The sequence below is a fragment of the Gossypium raimondii genome, chromosome 11, assembly GCF_025698545.1.
Source record: "Gossypium raimondii isolate GPD5lz chromosome 11, ASM2569854v1, whole genome shotgun sequence".
NCBI lineage: Eukaryota > Viridiplantae > Streptophyta > Magnoliopsida > Malvales > Malvaceae > Gossypium > Gossypium raimondii.
Genome location: NC_068575.1, coordinates 60,106,157 through 60,123,587, shown reverse-complemented (window position 1 = coordinate 60,123,587; position 17,431 = coordinate 60,106,157). Strand labels below are relative to the sequence as shown.

At 31.7% G+C, this 17,431-nt stretch overlaps 1 protein-coding gene across 2 annotated transcripts; it reads right to left on the bottom strand.

Annotated features, from left to right (window-relative positions):
• Positions 1 to 7,019: 7,019 nt before the first annotated feature.
• On the bottom strand, positions 7,020 to 9,449 carry LOC105802127 (transcription factor bHLH137). 2 transcript variants are annotated; one of them, XM_012633590.2, is made up of 8 exons: positions 9,012 to 9,446; positions 8,714 to 8,902; positions 8,435 to 8,500; positions 8,252 to 8,320; positions 8,064 to 8,147; positions 7,761 to 7,928; positions 7,520 to 7,659; positions 7,020 to 7,415 (listed from the first exon to the last, which is right to left on the bottom strand). In XM_012633590.2, the coding sequence occupies exons 1-7, from the start codon at positions 9,342 to 9,344 to the stop codon at positions 7,567 to 7,569; spliced, it is 1,002 nt and encodes a 333-aa protein (XP_012489044.1). In that variant the 5' UTR covers positions 9,345 to 9,446; the 3' UTR covers positions 7,020 to 7,415; positions 7,520 to 7,566. The 2 variants fall into 2 exon arrangements, with proteins under 2 accessions (XP_012489044.1, XP_052479247.1); XM_052623287.1 differs by lacking the exon at positions 7,020 to 7,415 and having other exon boundaries at positions 7,520 to 7,672; positions 9,012 to 9,449.
• Between the last annotated feature and the right edge of the window lie 7,982 nt (positions 9,450 to 17,431).

The window sequence follows — 17,431 nt, the reverse complement described above, 5'->3', positions numbered from 1 at the left end:
GATAAAAAAAAAAAAGAACATAAAGAGATTATCCATTTTAACGGTGGAGGACCACGTCCAATGTTGGCCACCCAAAAATGACGATGAAATTTACAGTAAAAGAAGTGAATACTAACAAAATATAAACAATGAATGGTGTAGTCTCTTTCATGGAGGTATGGGCACACCGGCAATGCACAGACTAAAAAGAAAAAACAAAAAACAAAAACCCCAGGAACCAACTTCTATGCTCTCATTGTTCAACCTTAAATCCCTTTCGCAATTAATCTCATACAAATGTACCGACCCTTTTTACCTAACTTATTCAATTTCCGTGCCCACAAAACGGATTTATCTTTTCGGAACTATATATAAATGTTTTGTTACGCATAATTTACGTATGAAATGCATGGAGACTTTATTTTCGTGGTAATGGGACCACTTAAAAAGGGTCCTTGATGGAAAAACCGTCGTCAAATGTTTGACTTAAAGGTCATGGTGTTAACCGAGGTTCATGTGCTTGCATGTGTAGTCTCGAAGGAGGGATGGGCATCCCATCGGCATATTATAGGTTTTGGATGCTCAGCGTTACGTCCTCTTCGCAATTAATCCATTTTTAGCAGTCAATTTGGTTTCCCATGCCTTTGTCTGCTCACAATTTACATTGAATTTTGCATGCAAAAACAGTATATTGTCTTTTGCACGTTGGTTCAAATGAATCTCTCATTGTCGTTCGTTTTCCATTTCGGTTTCATTGCTCAACTTGCCCCCCATCTTCTTTTCATGTCCCTGTTTCTGTCCAAATAAGATAATCGAAAAACGATGTAACTACTAAATACCGAATTTTTTACACTAAAAAAACAAAAGAATCCAAACCCTTTAAGAAGCATGGTGCTACGGGTGAAGAACCAATTGTAGTAGCCTAGTCAATGAGAGTCTTATTACAAGCTTTCGTTTCAAGAGGTTGAATTAAGTGTCTAAGACTGTTCATGTTGAACCCTAAAGCACACCCCGAGCCAACTGCGATAGCCCAGTTGCTTTCGGTCCTAACGGACAAATATAAAGAAATCATGTTAAAATTGTACTATAGGAAGGGACCATTGTGTTGTTTGTACCGGGAACTTGCGAAACGTCCTTCTTTTACAAATATTTTCTTCTGGTCTGAATCAGACATCCCATGAGACTCCAAGGCAGACATTTACTGAGGTTATGGTCCCAGTTTTTTCTCCTTGTATTTCAAATAGATAGCAAACGAGACCAATTCGCAAAGCTTTTAATTTCCCACTCCAACATTTGCAATCTTTTGGTTTGTGGATCATTGTAATAGTTTTTATCTTTTGAGAAAATATATATCTTAATAGAAAAAAGGGACAATATCTTAATCTAAAACTTCATACCTCAACATTGGCTTACTCTAGTTCTGAAGATATATGTATCTCAGTTAGTAGGAAGGAAATTGTAGGGTTTGTGATTGGACAATTCCCAAGTTGGATTGTGTGATAAAGGCAAAACAAAGCATGATCAAAGTGTCCATTTAAGTCAAATATACAGGGATCAGTGTAAGGGGGCAAGCACCTGCAAATAGACAAGTTTTCATTTGGTCTTGGGGTCGTCTAATTCGACAAAAAAAGGTTCGCACTTGATTAGTCCATTTTTGATAGGGGCTTTAATTTAACATTTCCAACTAGTTCGAAAAATGAATTAATATAGTCAAGAGTTCTTATAGACCATTCTTTAAGATTATCATATATTATATTTAATAAAAATAATAATTTAGTTGATCTTATTAGTCTTTTGACAATTGAGACAGATATCTTTTTAATATAAATATTTATCTAATTTTCGTATTAAAAAAAACATGAAGCAATCTATAGGTGGGTTTAGATGGGTGGTATGTTTACTTGCGATTAGTATAAAAACAGCGGCAGTAATAAGATTAAATACTGTAACGATATAGACCGCACCGCACTTCACCGCTCATCCAAATCAGCCTATATCTTATAATAGAGAAAAACATGAAACAAGTGGATATAAAAACAATATATTTATTTGTAGAGCCCATGCCTAAATCATCTTCTTCTTCTTCAATCCATTATTTATAATTTTTGATAAGCAAAAGAGAGAGACAAGGCAGTTCGATGGGGAAGCGACCAAACCATGCGGGTTTGCTCCTCTACTTGGACCGACTCTTAACAAGTGAAGTCCCCCTAGTGGACCCCTAGTCTGGTCAATTCGGCCGCAACCAGAGGCTGCACCATCCCAAGTTCCTTGCCGATCACCACTCTTTAAAACTGGTCCCTGTCCCTTCACCTCCCCCAAAGGTGGGCCAATACTGCCCATTGCCATTTAATAATTCTCCTTGTTATCTTCTACCTACAACGACGGCCAAGATTTTTGGTCCATTAAACCTGCTACGCACATAATTTTCTCGTTTTCTGACAAAACCGCCGGTGAGACACGCCGCCCAAGTGTTTTCCAGCATCGATTGTTATGCTTCCGGGAAGAAACGGGTGATTTTTAATTCCATATTTGCTTTGCTAAAAGACTGTCATAATAGGTATTAGGTATTAGTACCAATATATTTCAAGACCGTTGAAAATAATTTCTTAATTTGTGCTGAAATTTGAAGATAAATGAGACAATACTACGACTCAATTCTTAAATAATATCTACCTTGAAAGGTTAATTGATTTCAGATAAACCACACTTTGAAGATTTCACTAAAAATAACTGCTTTCCCTCGAGCCTCAACAAAAAGGTGCAAACTCTACCAAGATTGTGATGTTCTCATGCCTGAGGTAGGTGATCGTGCGTGCACCATGCAAGCCCAATTTGGTGAGGTGCTTCCGCTCTATGAACTTTGCCTTAAATGCTAGGGCTCTTAATAAAATTAGAAGACAAAATCTCATCGGCAAAGTGAGAGGAGTTGGCAGGGGCCTTTACCTCCCTAAAATGATTTTTTTTATTTAGGTCATTTATAATTTATAGAATTTAAAATTAGTAATCGTAAAATTGTAATTTATCCTAAAAATGACAAAAATTTAATTTAATCCTTTAAAAATTATAAATATATAAGCTATTAAAATGGTGAAATTATATTTTTACCATTGAAAAACATACAAATTAATTCCAGTCCCCAAATATTTTTTTCTAATTTCGCCCCAATATCAACCCATTAAAGATCTCTAGACTCTAAATAAGCAATATTTCCTTAATATCTAATATATTTCCTTCAGCTATGTTATTTTGACTTTTAAATTCTTTTTAATATTTTTATTTTCAATATTCATGTATTTTAAATTAACATTTAGATTAAATGCATATTCAAAATATAAATATCAAGATATAATTTTAAAATATTCTCTAAATACATATTAAAAAACAAATTAAACATGGTTAAACCAAATACGTATCTAAATCCAAATAATAGGAGACTAAAGTATCCCTTAATGGCTAATTCTTTTGTGATTAAATTTTTACAAATTCATATAAAAAAAACAACTCTCATTATTCTTCGAAAAAAAAAAAGGAAACTCCCGTTATTCATATACTTAGATGGTTAGATTGATAATCATAAGAGAGTTTTTGATGGGTCCTTTAATGGCAGCCATGTCTCCTTCATGATTTTGATGGGTCATGCATATAAATATAGCATATCATCACCATCATCATAATCAAATTACCAAAAAGGAAAAAGTGAATGAAGGAAGCAAGGAAATTTCTCCAGGTTTTGACATGTGTCTCCTACACTTGCACATAAAATTTGCTTTAGTTATTATATACATGACCTTTGCTTCATGATCAGTCAATCGCACATTTAAATCAACTTACCAAAATGTTAGTTGACAAAAAAAATTTGAAGTAGCACTTTTTTTTTCCTATCCTTTAGTTGGGTTTTTTGTTCCTTCTGCTTTTATATTATTATTTATACCTAACCCCCCCCCCCCCCCAAAACAAACCACTTCATTTAGTGAAACTAGCTATGACAAGTGTCGAACTATGTAGCTGAGGTTGGTGCTTTTAGAAAGCATGCTTTGCCATGCAAATTTCAACCCTTTTGTTGTACGTTTGGAATGGATAGAAATTGAAATTAATTGAAAGGACTGGTCGAAGAAACTCAGATGGGTATTGTCTTAATTGATTTTGTATTTATAAGGCTAATGCATTATTATAAATGTACTTTGAAACAAAAATAAAAAATAATCACCAATAATATAAAATTATTATTTAATATTTTAGTGAATCCATATTATCGTAATTTTTTTATATTCACGATTCGTAGTTAACTCTCCTAATAATATTATTTTCAAGATTCAAACTTGTAATTTCTCCTTAAGAATACAATGTGTTTTAACATTGCACCTATTGACTTATTGGTAATATTGCCGTAATTTATGATGTTAATAATCTCACAATACAAAAAGATAAATAATATAAAAATTTAGATAACAAATACTAGTCCATTAAGTAGTTGGGCTTATTTATTGAGTTATATATGGTTAAAAGATTTACACAATTAAGCTAAAATTTGATGGTGTGATAATATTTTATTTTTTATTTTTATTTTCAGTAATAATTATTTTATCTAAAGTTCCATGTCAATAATATATTGGAATAACACATATTTTGATGTAAAATCATTTATTGCCCAGACAAAACTCAAAATATGTCATTTTGTAAATTTCTTAATTTCTTTTTTTAGTCACAAGTTTCGTGTCTCCATTCAATAAAGAATTTATCAAAAGTTATTTTTTTACAAAGTAACATATATGATTTTGAGGGGCGATAGATATTTGCACATAATGGGGGATTTGAACCCAAAATATTATTATTTTTTATACAGTAACATTTGAAACTCATGCACCCACTTAAATTATCACACAGGCTTGCGGATCAATCTCATAACTTTGAGGACACCCTTAACCAACGGATCATTTAAATATTATAATATTTTTATCATTTCAACCAATATCGTGTTAAATTATTATATCTATTTTTTAAAATTTATTGCATAATATCATGTACCATAATTTAACATATTTCAAATTGTTTCATATAATAATAATTTACATGAAAACATATTAACAATGATTTTCTTCTGTAATAAACTCGCGGGATCCAAATTCTTGCAAGTTCCGGAGACATCGGGAAGTAAATTCCAAGTTTCGAAACTGTCATTTTTTTATGATATATGTTCTAGACATGATGTTAATTAAATTAAAAACACGTAATCACGTCATAAATAGTGACAATTCCATTAATGTAACACATCATAAATGGAGAAACAGGAGGGTCCATGAAGAAGAAGATTGATCAGTTGGTGAGCGTACATTGTACAAAGAGCATTTACTCCATTTTGTATGCAGATGGCATTCACTGTGGAGACACTTAACCACTCTCATTTAAATATCATATCACCGTTTTTCCATCTATAAAGCAATCATTTTATGAACTGAATCATCGTTATCATCTGAATTGAAAGAAAATTTCAATGTCACAGCTTTGTTAGAAAAGCAACTTCAAACGGTTTGAACACATAAATTTTATTTTCCCACTTTTTCCGGAGTTTTGTTTCCTTGGTTTTTGGAGGTTGTTATTTGTTAGTCGTTGCAGCATCTATGGAAGTTAATATGTGTGGGTCAGTGTAAGAAAAGAAGTGAAACACTTTGAACCACATGGATTGTCTGCTTCTATACAAGGGTTAAAACAAAAGAGAGAGGGTGCTGATAATTAAGGATTTAATTCGATGATTTGGGATTTTTAATCAAACCATAATGCAAAACATGCAAAGAATATAAGAAATGCCAAATGGAACATGTTTTTAGAAAAAAGAATCCAAGCTTTTTGATTGTTTAATGGGGTATATTTAACTGGTACGAATATTAAATCAAGATCACCATTTTTTTCCAATTCCTTTGACCACTATAGTTGGGCTGCCTGGCTACCTTTTTCTTGCTTCTTAATATTCATTGTTTCCTCAACTTTATAAAAAAGAAAAAATATAGAATAAAAATTCCTATGATCATCTCCATAACAATATTCTCTTCTTCCATTATGGACTAAAACCAAATATTGCACATCTTACTCAAAGCGCTTGACAAGAGGCATCGAAACCCTAATCACAATTTTCTCAATATATTTCTATATTTACGTCCATTGATACAATGATGTGATTAGGGCCACAAGTGATGGAACACTGCCATCCTTTCATTGGTGGGTTGTCATTCAGTTTCATTTTTTTATATTCATTATTGTTATATGGTTACGTTGAGAATAGAGATCACCATTCTGATGTTGCCATCAAAGAAAAAGGAATTCTGGTGCTTTGCACAGCAAATACATGTTATGTTGAAGATATTGTTGATCCATAACCAGACAGGCTATGGCAATCTTTGGACATTAGAAGTGAAAATTGTCCATCTTTTTACAAATATATATTTTTCTTCTTCTTTCAGACCAATTATTAATCTGCACTGTTTAGAATCTTCAACTTGTAAGTCGGCTAAATTATATATTAAAGGCGAACACTTCAACTTGGACTATGTAGACACAATCCGATGACTCAAGTTATTATTTAACAATTCAAATAACTATATTTTCAAAATATTTAAATTATAAATATTAAAAAATTAATAGAACGAACCCTAGACGAATCAAAATAAAAAATCATTTTGTATCATGACAGAATTCGTCTAGAGGAAGATCATCTGATAAATGAAGCTAAAGCCCCCATAAATGCAAGAACCAAGAAGATTCCACCTCGAATTGAAGCCAAATATTGCACAACTGGTCACATCAACCGCAGAGCATCAGAACCTACCTAGCCATACCTATTTATTGTAAACTTAACAGCTATTCTTATATATTTTTCTTACGATTGATTCTATTTACATATATATATATTTAATGATTTAATTTAAATAAAATTTTAAAATTAATATTAGTTTATTTACTTTTTTTTTCTTCAGCAGATGAAAAGAAAAAGCCTACTGCAAATAAACATGACGACAATAAATATAACAGAAATAACAGAAAAACAGTAAAAGCAACGGAAAAGAGATTTTATAAAGTTGATTTTTACATTACAACATACTTTTTACTTTTACTACATGAAAGAAAATAAATTAAGGGGTTCTTCGTTTTAGTTCTGGGGCAGAAACACTAAACAGGCGTAGGGTCTAGGAATTTGTGCATGAAAGTGACATGGGGGGGAGTCAAAATAGACAGGAACAATGGATCTACAAAAAGATATGGTCTTATTTTTGGTCGGTTTTATATCTGTCCTTTTGTGTTCTTCTTCCTCCATCCAATGTTGCTTTGCAAGCTGCCCTTTTATTCATCTTTCAGATGCTGCTTTTAATTCCTCCATGGAAAAGTTATGCAGAAAAAAGCCAGATGACCTTGGTTTTGAATCTTTGTTTCTCCGGTATTTTTTGCTGGTTTAACAAAGGAAAAATGTAGGTAAATTTACAATGGAAATTGTTTTAATATTTTTATTGCATGAAAAAGAAAACAAGGCAGTACATGAGGGGTTTACTACCAGATGTTTGTAGGGCAGCTCTCTCTCACTCTCTCTCTGCATTAATATTAATGGAAAAAACATAAGTTGTCGTTGAGCTGAGATGAGTTGAAAATTTTTTGTCTTTGGTCCTCCACATCCCACAATACACTTCCATTATCCTGAAAAAGATGTCTTGTCAAATAGTTAGAATATATATACATCTACATATTTATATATATATATGTATCTGATAAATGTGATTGTTTTTATGTGAATATACCTGAGAGTGAGAAAAGAGATTGGGCCTTAGCCCCTGTTGAAGAAAAAGTGCAGTTGAAACATCCAGAAGAGGATAATTAATGTGAGATGGGGCAATGGTGGTCTGAATGGGGTTACATTGTTGTGGACATGGCATTGGAAGTGGGGATGTTTCAGTACTGCTCACCCTCTAATAAAAAAAACAATAATAATGTCATAGAGACAAAGATTTCATCAGCTTCAGTAATGAAATAATGGGTTATAATTAACACATATAAATGGTGGGCAAACTAGGCATAGCTTTAAACAACACATGCTTTCTTACTTCTGGTCTGATCATCAATGTTTCCAGGTCCACTCCAAAGTCATAGAACGTGGGGCTCAAAGAAGCAAGCTTCATTGACAGAAACTACCAAAAAAAAAAAGAAAGACAAAGAAACAAGAGATTATGTATTGGTTGTTTGATCTTGCGTATTAGAAATAATGTTAAAAAAACAGCTTGTTAATTGTTACCTCAACTTGGTTTTGTAGGGACTGAACATAATTGATAATTTCATCCAACATAAGGGCCTTTCCAGTCACCTATTTTCGTACAAAAATTAACCCCATGATCAAAACAGCCTGTCAGAAATGTTAAAAAAGAAAAAGAAAGAGAGAAGACAAATGGCAATTTAAACTGGAACTGAACTTGATCACCTTGTCACACCCTGGAACAAGTCGCTGTAATGTCTTCATCCTTTCACTTATTTTCTCTCTTCTTACCTGCAAAATCCATTTCAAGAAAATAACCAATAAGGAACAACTAATCTAATTTTAAAATCAGGGGCTAGGTCCCATGGTTCAACTAATCCTTTTAGGCCATGAGTTTTGACCCAGAAAAGGGGCTGAGGGTCAAGCCCAAGCTGCTGCTTGTTGCTGCAAAAAGCGTGGGATTCTTAGCCCTAGAAAAAGTGAGTTTTGCTAGAATAACAGTACCCTTTCTGCTAGACTGTGGCTGTCGGTGGCTTGACCCCGCCTGGCTCTAACATGAATGTAACCTGTTGGTGGCTGCTCGGTTGATTTCTCTTGGTCTTTCTTATCAGCTTTAGAGTTACACCCTTTCTTTTCATTTTTCAAGCCGTCATTGCACTTCTTTTGCTTCTTGGTTTTCCCTTCTTTTGCACCCTAATGAAAAAATTCCATGGATCAATCATAAAAAACAGTTAGGGAACCCGTTATTGAAAAACCCAAAACACAATATATATATTTTTTAAAAACATGGTCATGGACAAACCTTAAATTGTGCAGAATTCGAGGTTGTCCCATTCCTTGTCCTTTTCTTCTGAGTGACTTGCTCACCACTTTCAAGCTTATCCACCGCAGTGGAGGAATCATCTTCGGTGCTCTGTTTTTTAGTCACGGTGGAAGGCTCATTTGAACTGTGATCAAGACAGCTACTTTGATGGAGCATAGACCCAACAGGTGAATCCTGGTAAAATTGAGGGAAACAATTGGGATTAATGATGTTGCCTTCTTCCACCAAACCAGACACTTTGGTAGTGGACGTGTTTGGTAAGAAAATGGAGTCAAGAAGAAAAGGATGAGACTGAAACGAATAGGTCGCCATTAGAGAAGAAAAACAAAAGAATTCAAACTACTATTTTTCTTTTTCAAGAGAGTTGAAGTGAGCGCGTTTGGAGGCAGTCAAGAAAATTAAAGCGTGTATGAAAAACAAAGATGCCCATTTCCAAGGTTTATATAAACGTCAGGAGGGAGAGAGAGAGAGAGAGAAAGAGATTGTATGGTAACTCTTTCCCATGCAAAACTTCTATATTTCACTCTTATCTTATCTATCTCTCACGTCTCCACCAATAAAAGAAAGTGGATATTTTATAATTTCTTATTTTAATTTTCTAATTCTAGATTTGACCTTTCTTTTCTTTCCCAAATCACAATTAATAATGTGAGACATGACTCAGCAGATAGAAATCTGCTTTACAGACATGACTTAATATTAACAACCTATCCTCTCTCATGCTCTTCCACCAAGCTGCAAACAAGATTTTGAGGGTCAAATTTGTAAACTGGTTTATTTGTTTCAATTAAATAAATTATAAAAATATATTAAAAATTCAATCCTCTAATTCAATTTATTCTGGAGGTAGTCAAAATTAAATTATAATTTTATCATCTTAACAGTCAATGCTTTATAAATTTTAAAAAATTAAATCGGATTTTATCATATTTTGAAGGAGTCAAAATATAATTCTATTATTAATCTTAGGTCAACCTATTTAATGTCTTTCTTAAGATTAATATCTTGATTTTTAATTTATTCAATCTAAGTAAAAAAAATATGTAATTATTCAATATCAAAAGATATAAGATATAATTATTTAAAAAAATTGAGTTTCTAAAATAGTAGTGAATTATAACAGTTGAAGGTGTCAGTGGTTCAGTTTCCCAGACATACTATACCTATACTTTTCCTGCCATATAATGATGTTCACGGCAGTGATTTGGCACACCCTTTGTTCAGAGAAATTAAATATTTATACTGTTTGAGTAATCAACCAAAAACAAAGAAGAAATGGGTGGGTTGGGTTGGGTTTTTTCATTTGTTAATAATTTTTATTATAAGAAGTTAAGAACAACAGTAAATGCATGTTGTTACATAAAAGCGGCTGAGAGTGTATACTTTCAGACAAAAAACAGTCATTGTCAGTCCCAATCTTTTTTTAAAACAACAGAACAGAATTGGATGGGATGGGATTGACGGTTGAAAGGACGTATTGTAATATCTAAGGATCACCGCCACCCTCACTCTGACCCAAAACTATCCACTAAGCCCAAAATCTAACCCTGATAGCTCAAGCCCGACTTTTCATATCTAGCCCATCGTTTTTTTTCTTAATGGATAACTCAACATTTAATCCTTAAATTTAACACTTTTTCTTAATTTAGTCCCCTTTTTTTTTGTCTATATTAATTCCTAAACTTGGTGGGTTTTTTTTTCAATTTTGGTCTTCGCGATAATCTGCCGCTCTTAGATTCTTCTATTTATCAATTAGCTTTTCATAGAAAAAATTATAATTTGTATACGATGATGTAGTGCGACATAATATTAGAGTAATACGTCATCATACGGGCCAAAATTGAGAAAATTGTCAAGTTCTAAGACTAATGGGGGAGAAGTTACCAAGTCTCAAGACTTATTTGGACAAAAAAAAATTAGGGACTAAGTTAGAAAGAGTTATCAAGTTTAGGGATTAAATAGTGGTTTATTTGTTTATTAAAATAAAATAATATGATATTTTAGACATATTAAGACATGATAATTTATTATATTAATGTTAAATTTAGGGTAAATTACACCATTAGTCAATAAATTATGGGTAAGTTTGGTCAAAGTCACCAAACTGTTTAAAAGTTTATATTCAAGTCACTGGACTGCTAATTAAAAAAAAGTTCTACCAGCTAGTTCCAAGCAACAATTGGTACAGTGGATTAGTACCCATCAACAAGTAGAAGAACATACATTAAATCCATGTCGATCTGACGGACAGTGTGCTAGATCAGAGAAAAAATTTATTTAAATTTTGGTTTGCAAATTCATGACGTCCAAAGCTGCTTCATTGAAAATGAAAACTGAAATGTAAAAGATAAGCGGAAAGAGAGCTATCGATTGGTGTAGGCAGTGCGGATAGAAAAAAGTCATATAACATTGGTTTTAACAGTTTAGTAACTTAAATGAAATTCTTTTTTAGTTTAATGATCAAATTGTAACTTTTTTAGTTAAGTGACCAAAACAAAAACTTACCCATAATTTAACTACTAATAATATAATTTACCTTAAATTTTAACAAGTTTTTCATTTAATTGTGGGTGTACAATTTTATATATAATTATATCATTTTATTTTTATGTTATATCCTATTCAAAAGTATTATGTTTTTCAATATGAAAATGAGAAAACATATGAGTAAATGAGGGAAAGATATTTTTTGGTACAGAAAAATTATTTGTGGGACTAAACTGACAACAACAAATGATGAGATGGGGATATGACACACTAATTTGTAGTTTATAATATTAAGGAAACAAGAAGGATGAATAAGCAAGTTGCAATTTGGTATAGTCCAGTTGTCATTCGTGAAAGAAGATAAAACATTAAATATGGATAAGTATGATTTGTATGGGAGATCAAAATGTGGAGATGAAAGCTTTAACCAGACACGTAAAATCCCCTGAATTATATGGAAATGAAGACAAATGGAGGAGACAGAGTTGGTGCTAAAGTAATCATATGGAATTGATTGCTTTTTCTCTTTTTATAAATACTTTATTTCCGGTTATTGTTTAAGATTTTTGGTTGTCGAAACCAATAATGTTGCCTCTAATATTCAAACTTAAACCTTCTTTTAAAACCGCAATGCATCTTACCATTACATGCTTCTTTTTAAAAACTCATAACGTAACCCAAGTTTAATTTAGTTTATGTAGTTATTGTTGTAGGTCAGACTTTATTTTATTTTTACAACCAAGAAAATTTTAATTTACACATATTTGGATTCAAATTTGGATGGTTATGGTGATTTTATAAAATGGTAGAATAGTAGTATTAATATTAATTTTAATATTTATATATTCTGTTAATTTAGTCTTGAATATAAAAATTTAACCTTTAATGTTTACATTGCTTTTCTTTGTGACTCTTTCACTTAAAAAGTTTTAAAAAATTATTAGTTAAATTTGATTAAAAATAACAAAAAATGTAAATACCCAATAACCCAAGATAATAATTTTATCTTTTTCTTATTCTTTCAAAATTAACCCAATATGGCACAAAGAAGAGTGGAATTTAATAAAACAACAACAAATTACACAATGTTTAAATGTTAATGATTAATTTTTTAAAATCAAGACTAAATTGATATAATTTATAAATGTTGAGGGTTAAAGTTGTTATTATACCATTTTAAAAGTTATCATAGTCTCTGTAGATACAAAAAAAGACAAAATCGAATAATTGAGTGACTATTTTATAACTTTTCATATTTAGATGACAAAAAAACTAATAATTGGATGACTACTAATATATTTTATCCCATTTATAAAAATAATATAGGTTGAGTTTTAATTTTTAAAATGTAAATAAACCACCTTAACTACTTACTCTCTTAAGCTATTAGCATATGTGATTTTAATTTACTATGCATTAATTCTTCAATTACATAATGGTAATGTCAAACAAGCATTTACTCATTTTAATACGTAGTAGGGGTGAGTATTCGATCGAGTCGAGTCAAATCGAGTCAAAATTTTTTGAATTAGTTGAGTTGAAGAATCTTATTTTAGCAACCGAACTCAACTTGATTTTTTTTTGAATTAAATCGAATCGAGTCAAAAAATTTTGAGTCAAGTCGAGTTAACGAATCCTATTATTTATACTCAGTGTTGCATTTACATGGACCAATTATTTAACTAGTAGATAAAGTATAAGATTATTTGGTTTTACCTTTTAACTTAATGGGTAAACATTTACCAAAACGACGTAATTTTGTCTTTTAACTTAATGGTTTTGACGTTTAACTTTTTAAAAAGTAAACATCTATCAAAACAATGTAGTTTTGTCTTTTCTTATTCGGATTTCTGGATCACTTGAATTGTGTAATTCATATTCGAGTTGAACTGAAAAACTTCATTTTTTATTCGAGTTGATCCGAATAACTTTATTAACTTCAATAACTCGAACTATTTAATTCGAAATTTGGATTTTTTATCGAGTTTTTCGAATCGAATTGGATTTTGCTCACCCCTATATGTGGGAATTCCTCTTTTCGAAACTCTATCAATTAGAAATGTTAAAATTGTTCATGAGTTTAGATTATGCTTTAAATCGGAAAATCCTTTCAATATTTTTAAAGATTTAAACAAAAATATCTGATTATATAAATGTTGGGGATTCGCTTGTATAAATAATGAGAAAGAAGAAATAGAGAAAATTGGACGCACAAATTTACATGAAAAAACTCTTCCAATCAAGAGGATAAAAAATCACGAGCAAAGAAAAACTTCAGTAACGAGCAAATAATCATAGAATACAAGATAGAGAAATTCAAAATAAACCCTAACCCTAAAAAGCTCTCTCGCTATACAAAATTCGTTTAAAAGTTCTCTGAAAACTCTCTCTTGATCTTCCTCAAATCTGATGTTATGAATATATTTATTCAGTGTTACTAAGGCGGGTTAAGATTAAAGTTTTAATCATACAAAATATCTCTGGTATAATCAGAGTTTAACTGGGAAAAGTAACCCTACTGAGAATCTAATTATGTGGCTGCTTTAAGTTAGAATTTGTCACTTCGTTGCGACGTCACGTGATTCCTCATCGCGACGCCATCCCTACTTTGACTCTAATTTGATCCAAAAATGCAAGACACATTCTACACAAAAAATAAATTTGAACAAAATCAACAACTCATTTTCTAAATGCATTATCTAAAAATTTATTGTTCAAATTCTTACCTTTTCTTTTTTATTTTCAGATTTTTTTTTGGTTCTTGTTCAAACAATTATTGTTTTCAATTATACCAAACGAGAGGGGCAGCAGGTGCTTGACGGGAGAACCAAACATAGAGTTAGAGTACAATTGTGTCGCAGTAAACAAGAGATGGAGCGCACCCAAACAAATCTCGAGAACAGAGATAGCAACTGCTCAGTGTTCAGGCTTTGACCCACCTATAATACGCTGCTTCTTTCAACTCCATGCAACGATATTACAGCCGAGACAGATAACATAAGCGCACTTAGTAAAAGAGAAATTCTCTTTTGTTTGTCCTACAATATCAGCATCATAAAATATATGTGGAGACCATCAAAACACTAGCAGCTCGACGTGACAGTGTGTGTACTTAACATCGTCGAATTTTCAATCCAAACCAAAACATACACACACACACACTAAACCATATTGAATTAAGAGAAACGAGACGTGGTTTGTCTGTTTCATACATTACAAAGTTTTATTGTCTTTAATTACGTACCTTTTCTTTTTCTTGGCTAACACAGCTAGCAAGCAATGAACTAGTTTGACGTGACATATTTTTTATTTTCCCAATTTACAAAGAATCGCAAGTTGATCTTTGAGTGATCTTAATTACGTAAAAGATAAAGATATAGCAAAGCTTGCTTCCCTGCCCTATATATATATATATATTCCAGCGGAAAATGATCTCTTAATTTTTTTTAAAAATAAAAAATCTAGGGAAACAAACAAATTTGTTCATTGGGTGATTTGGGACGGTTGTGGAAAGCAATTTGATTTGATATATAAAGCACGTATATGTAGATTGCTGCCATGCATGTTTGCTTTTATTTTGCTGCAAAGAATATATTGCTTCAGAAAGATTTCCCGGAAACAAACAAAGCTGCTTTAATGACTTCCGGGGACCCCTATAGTATATAGGACGAGTAAAATACCAATCCATTCGAAAATATAGATTAAACTTCATCCATTGTTAGATCAAGCTGGTCTTTTGCGTAGTTTCTCGATATATCTATAGTCTAAACAAAAGCATTTTTTAAGAAATTTATGAGTTTATGTACTTAATATGTTAGTTAAAAAATTTGTGATATTTTAGTTAGGGTGAGAGCTTTTAAAAGAAATTTAAATATAGTAAATTTTCATTTAAAAATATGTCTCATGGATTTAAGTAGTATTAAATATTCATTTTAATTCAAATAAATTTACTTGGTTTGATTTCCTAAACTTTAATAGTCAATACAAGTAGAACAGGAAAAATAAAAATGCCTTTCAAAAATTTCCAGGAAACGAACAAAGTTGTTTTAATGAGCTAGTGAACGCCTATATATAACAAATACAACTTCAAAACGGAAAGATTTTCTCGAGAAAATAAAACAAAGTTGTTTTCAATTTTCGTCGAAATGAAAAACAAAATGCTTCATAAAGATTTCCCAGGAAACAAACAAAGTGGCTTTAATGAGGCTGGGGACGTTAACAGCGAATTACAAACATCAAGTGAAAGTAAAAGGTTTAAAGAGAAAAATACTTTTCACACAGTAATCTGCATGCAATACACAGACAAAGTGTACGTCTTTTTCATCAAAACGCGTTTTATACACAAAAAGCTGAAATTTCTCAATTTCCGTTTTTTCTTTGAAGGAAAACTCATAGCTTTGGACCCCATTCTGGATTTAGACATAACATTAGTGTATCCCTTCGAAGTTTGGTTTTCCATTAGAACATTAAGAAAAAAATGTACTTCAAATTTTGTCGGACGTGTATAGCAACAGCATGCGTCCATACATGAATCGGTTAAATCGTGCTTACATAATTAGCCCTAGTTTGGATAAACAAGTTGGATCGATCTTTTTTAAATTTGTTTGGAAATATTGTTGACAGTGGTCAATAAGGAGGAAATAGAGATGGTGACAAAGAGGTTGGTTCACTTATATAGACGAAAGAGGAGGAGTAAGAGGAGAATAAGGTGATGGAAGTTGGAAAGGTAAGGTACACTGAGTGCTGAAGGTTGTTAAATAGGATATTTAAAGGGGAGGGACCTTGTTTGGTAGTGCCAAGTTTTCGACAATATGGGCGGGTCGCCTGCTCGTGTGGTCGGCCAAATTGCAAATTGGTTGCCTTCAAGTGTGGTATTGATTTGGCATTCCCTCTATTGAGATATAATGAGGTTGTTGTGCATCAATTGTCCGTTAATGGTTCCTTTAGGTGGTGAGTATGTTCCCTCTAAAAAGCAGGTAGCCTAATGGAAGATCCTCTAATCAATGGGTGGTTAATCAGACAATCTGTGAATGCTTCTCAAATAATTTATCGTAATGCCACGTGTCCAAATTGGGTAAGGATATAATAAATATTAAAGCAAAGTATTTGTATTGAAATTTATCCATTGCAACAACAAATTTTCTATTTGGTTTGACTTCTTTTCAGACTTCTTAAAAGTCAAAACGTTTAGTATAATAAAATGCACATTAAAGATGAAAAAGAATGTTTGGTATAGCAAAAATCATCCATTAATTTGGTTATTTTGCATCCTACAAAACTAAGAAACCACCGTTTCTTTGGTAGAAAAATAAAGGAAAAGTTATATAGATTTTTTTATCATGATAATGACGTGGGAAGAAAAGAGAATGATAAGGTTTAAAACGTAGATAAAAATTTTATCTATTACTCCAAATAAAAATTGATGTAGTATATAAATTTTGATCTAAAATTCACAGTAATTAATTAAAATGATTTGACACATATATATATGTAAAATGTTTACTAATTAAATAAATTTTAATTTCGTTGACATTCCATTCATAACGAATAACCTCATAGTTATAAACAGTTTAAGCATTAGTTAGACTAAAGGATTCTACCTCTTTTGAAACTAATCGCTATCAAAGCTAAGCTACAATATTATGATTATCAGAAGTGTCTCTCTTTCTTTTTTTCTTTTTTTTTATGGTTTTCAAAGAAAAGTTGTATTTTGCGTCGTAAATTCTGTCAGCCGTAACATAAACATGACAGCTGAAAGAAAACAAACCCTAAATGATGAGCACCTCCTTTGCCAATTCTACCCCTGCGTTATTATCTCGCTGTACTTGCTAGTACATGTTCGCCTTTATTTTTACAATCAAACCTAGAACCGGGAAGCAATTGTCCATGAGTAAAAGCTCTTGGGTTTGGTT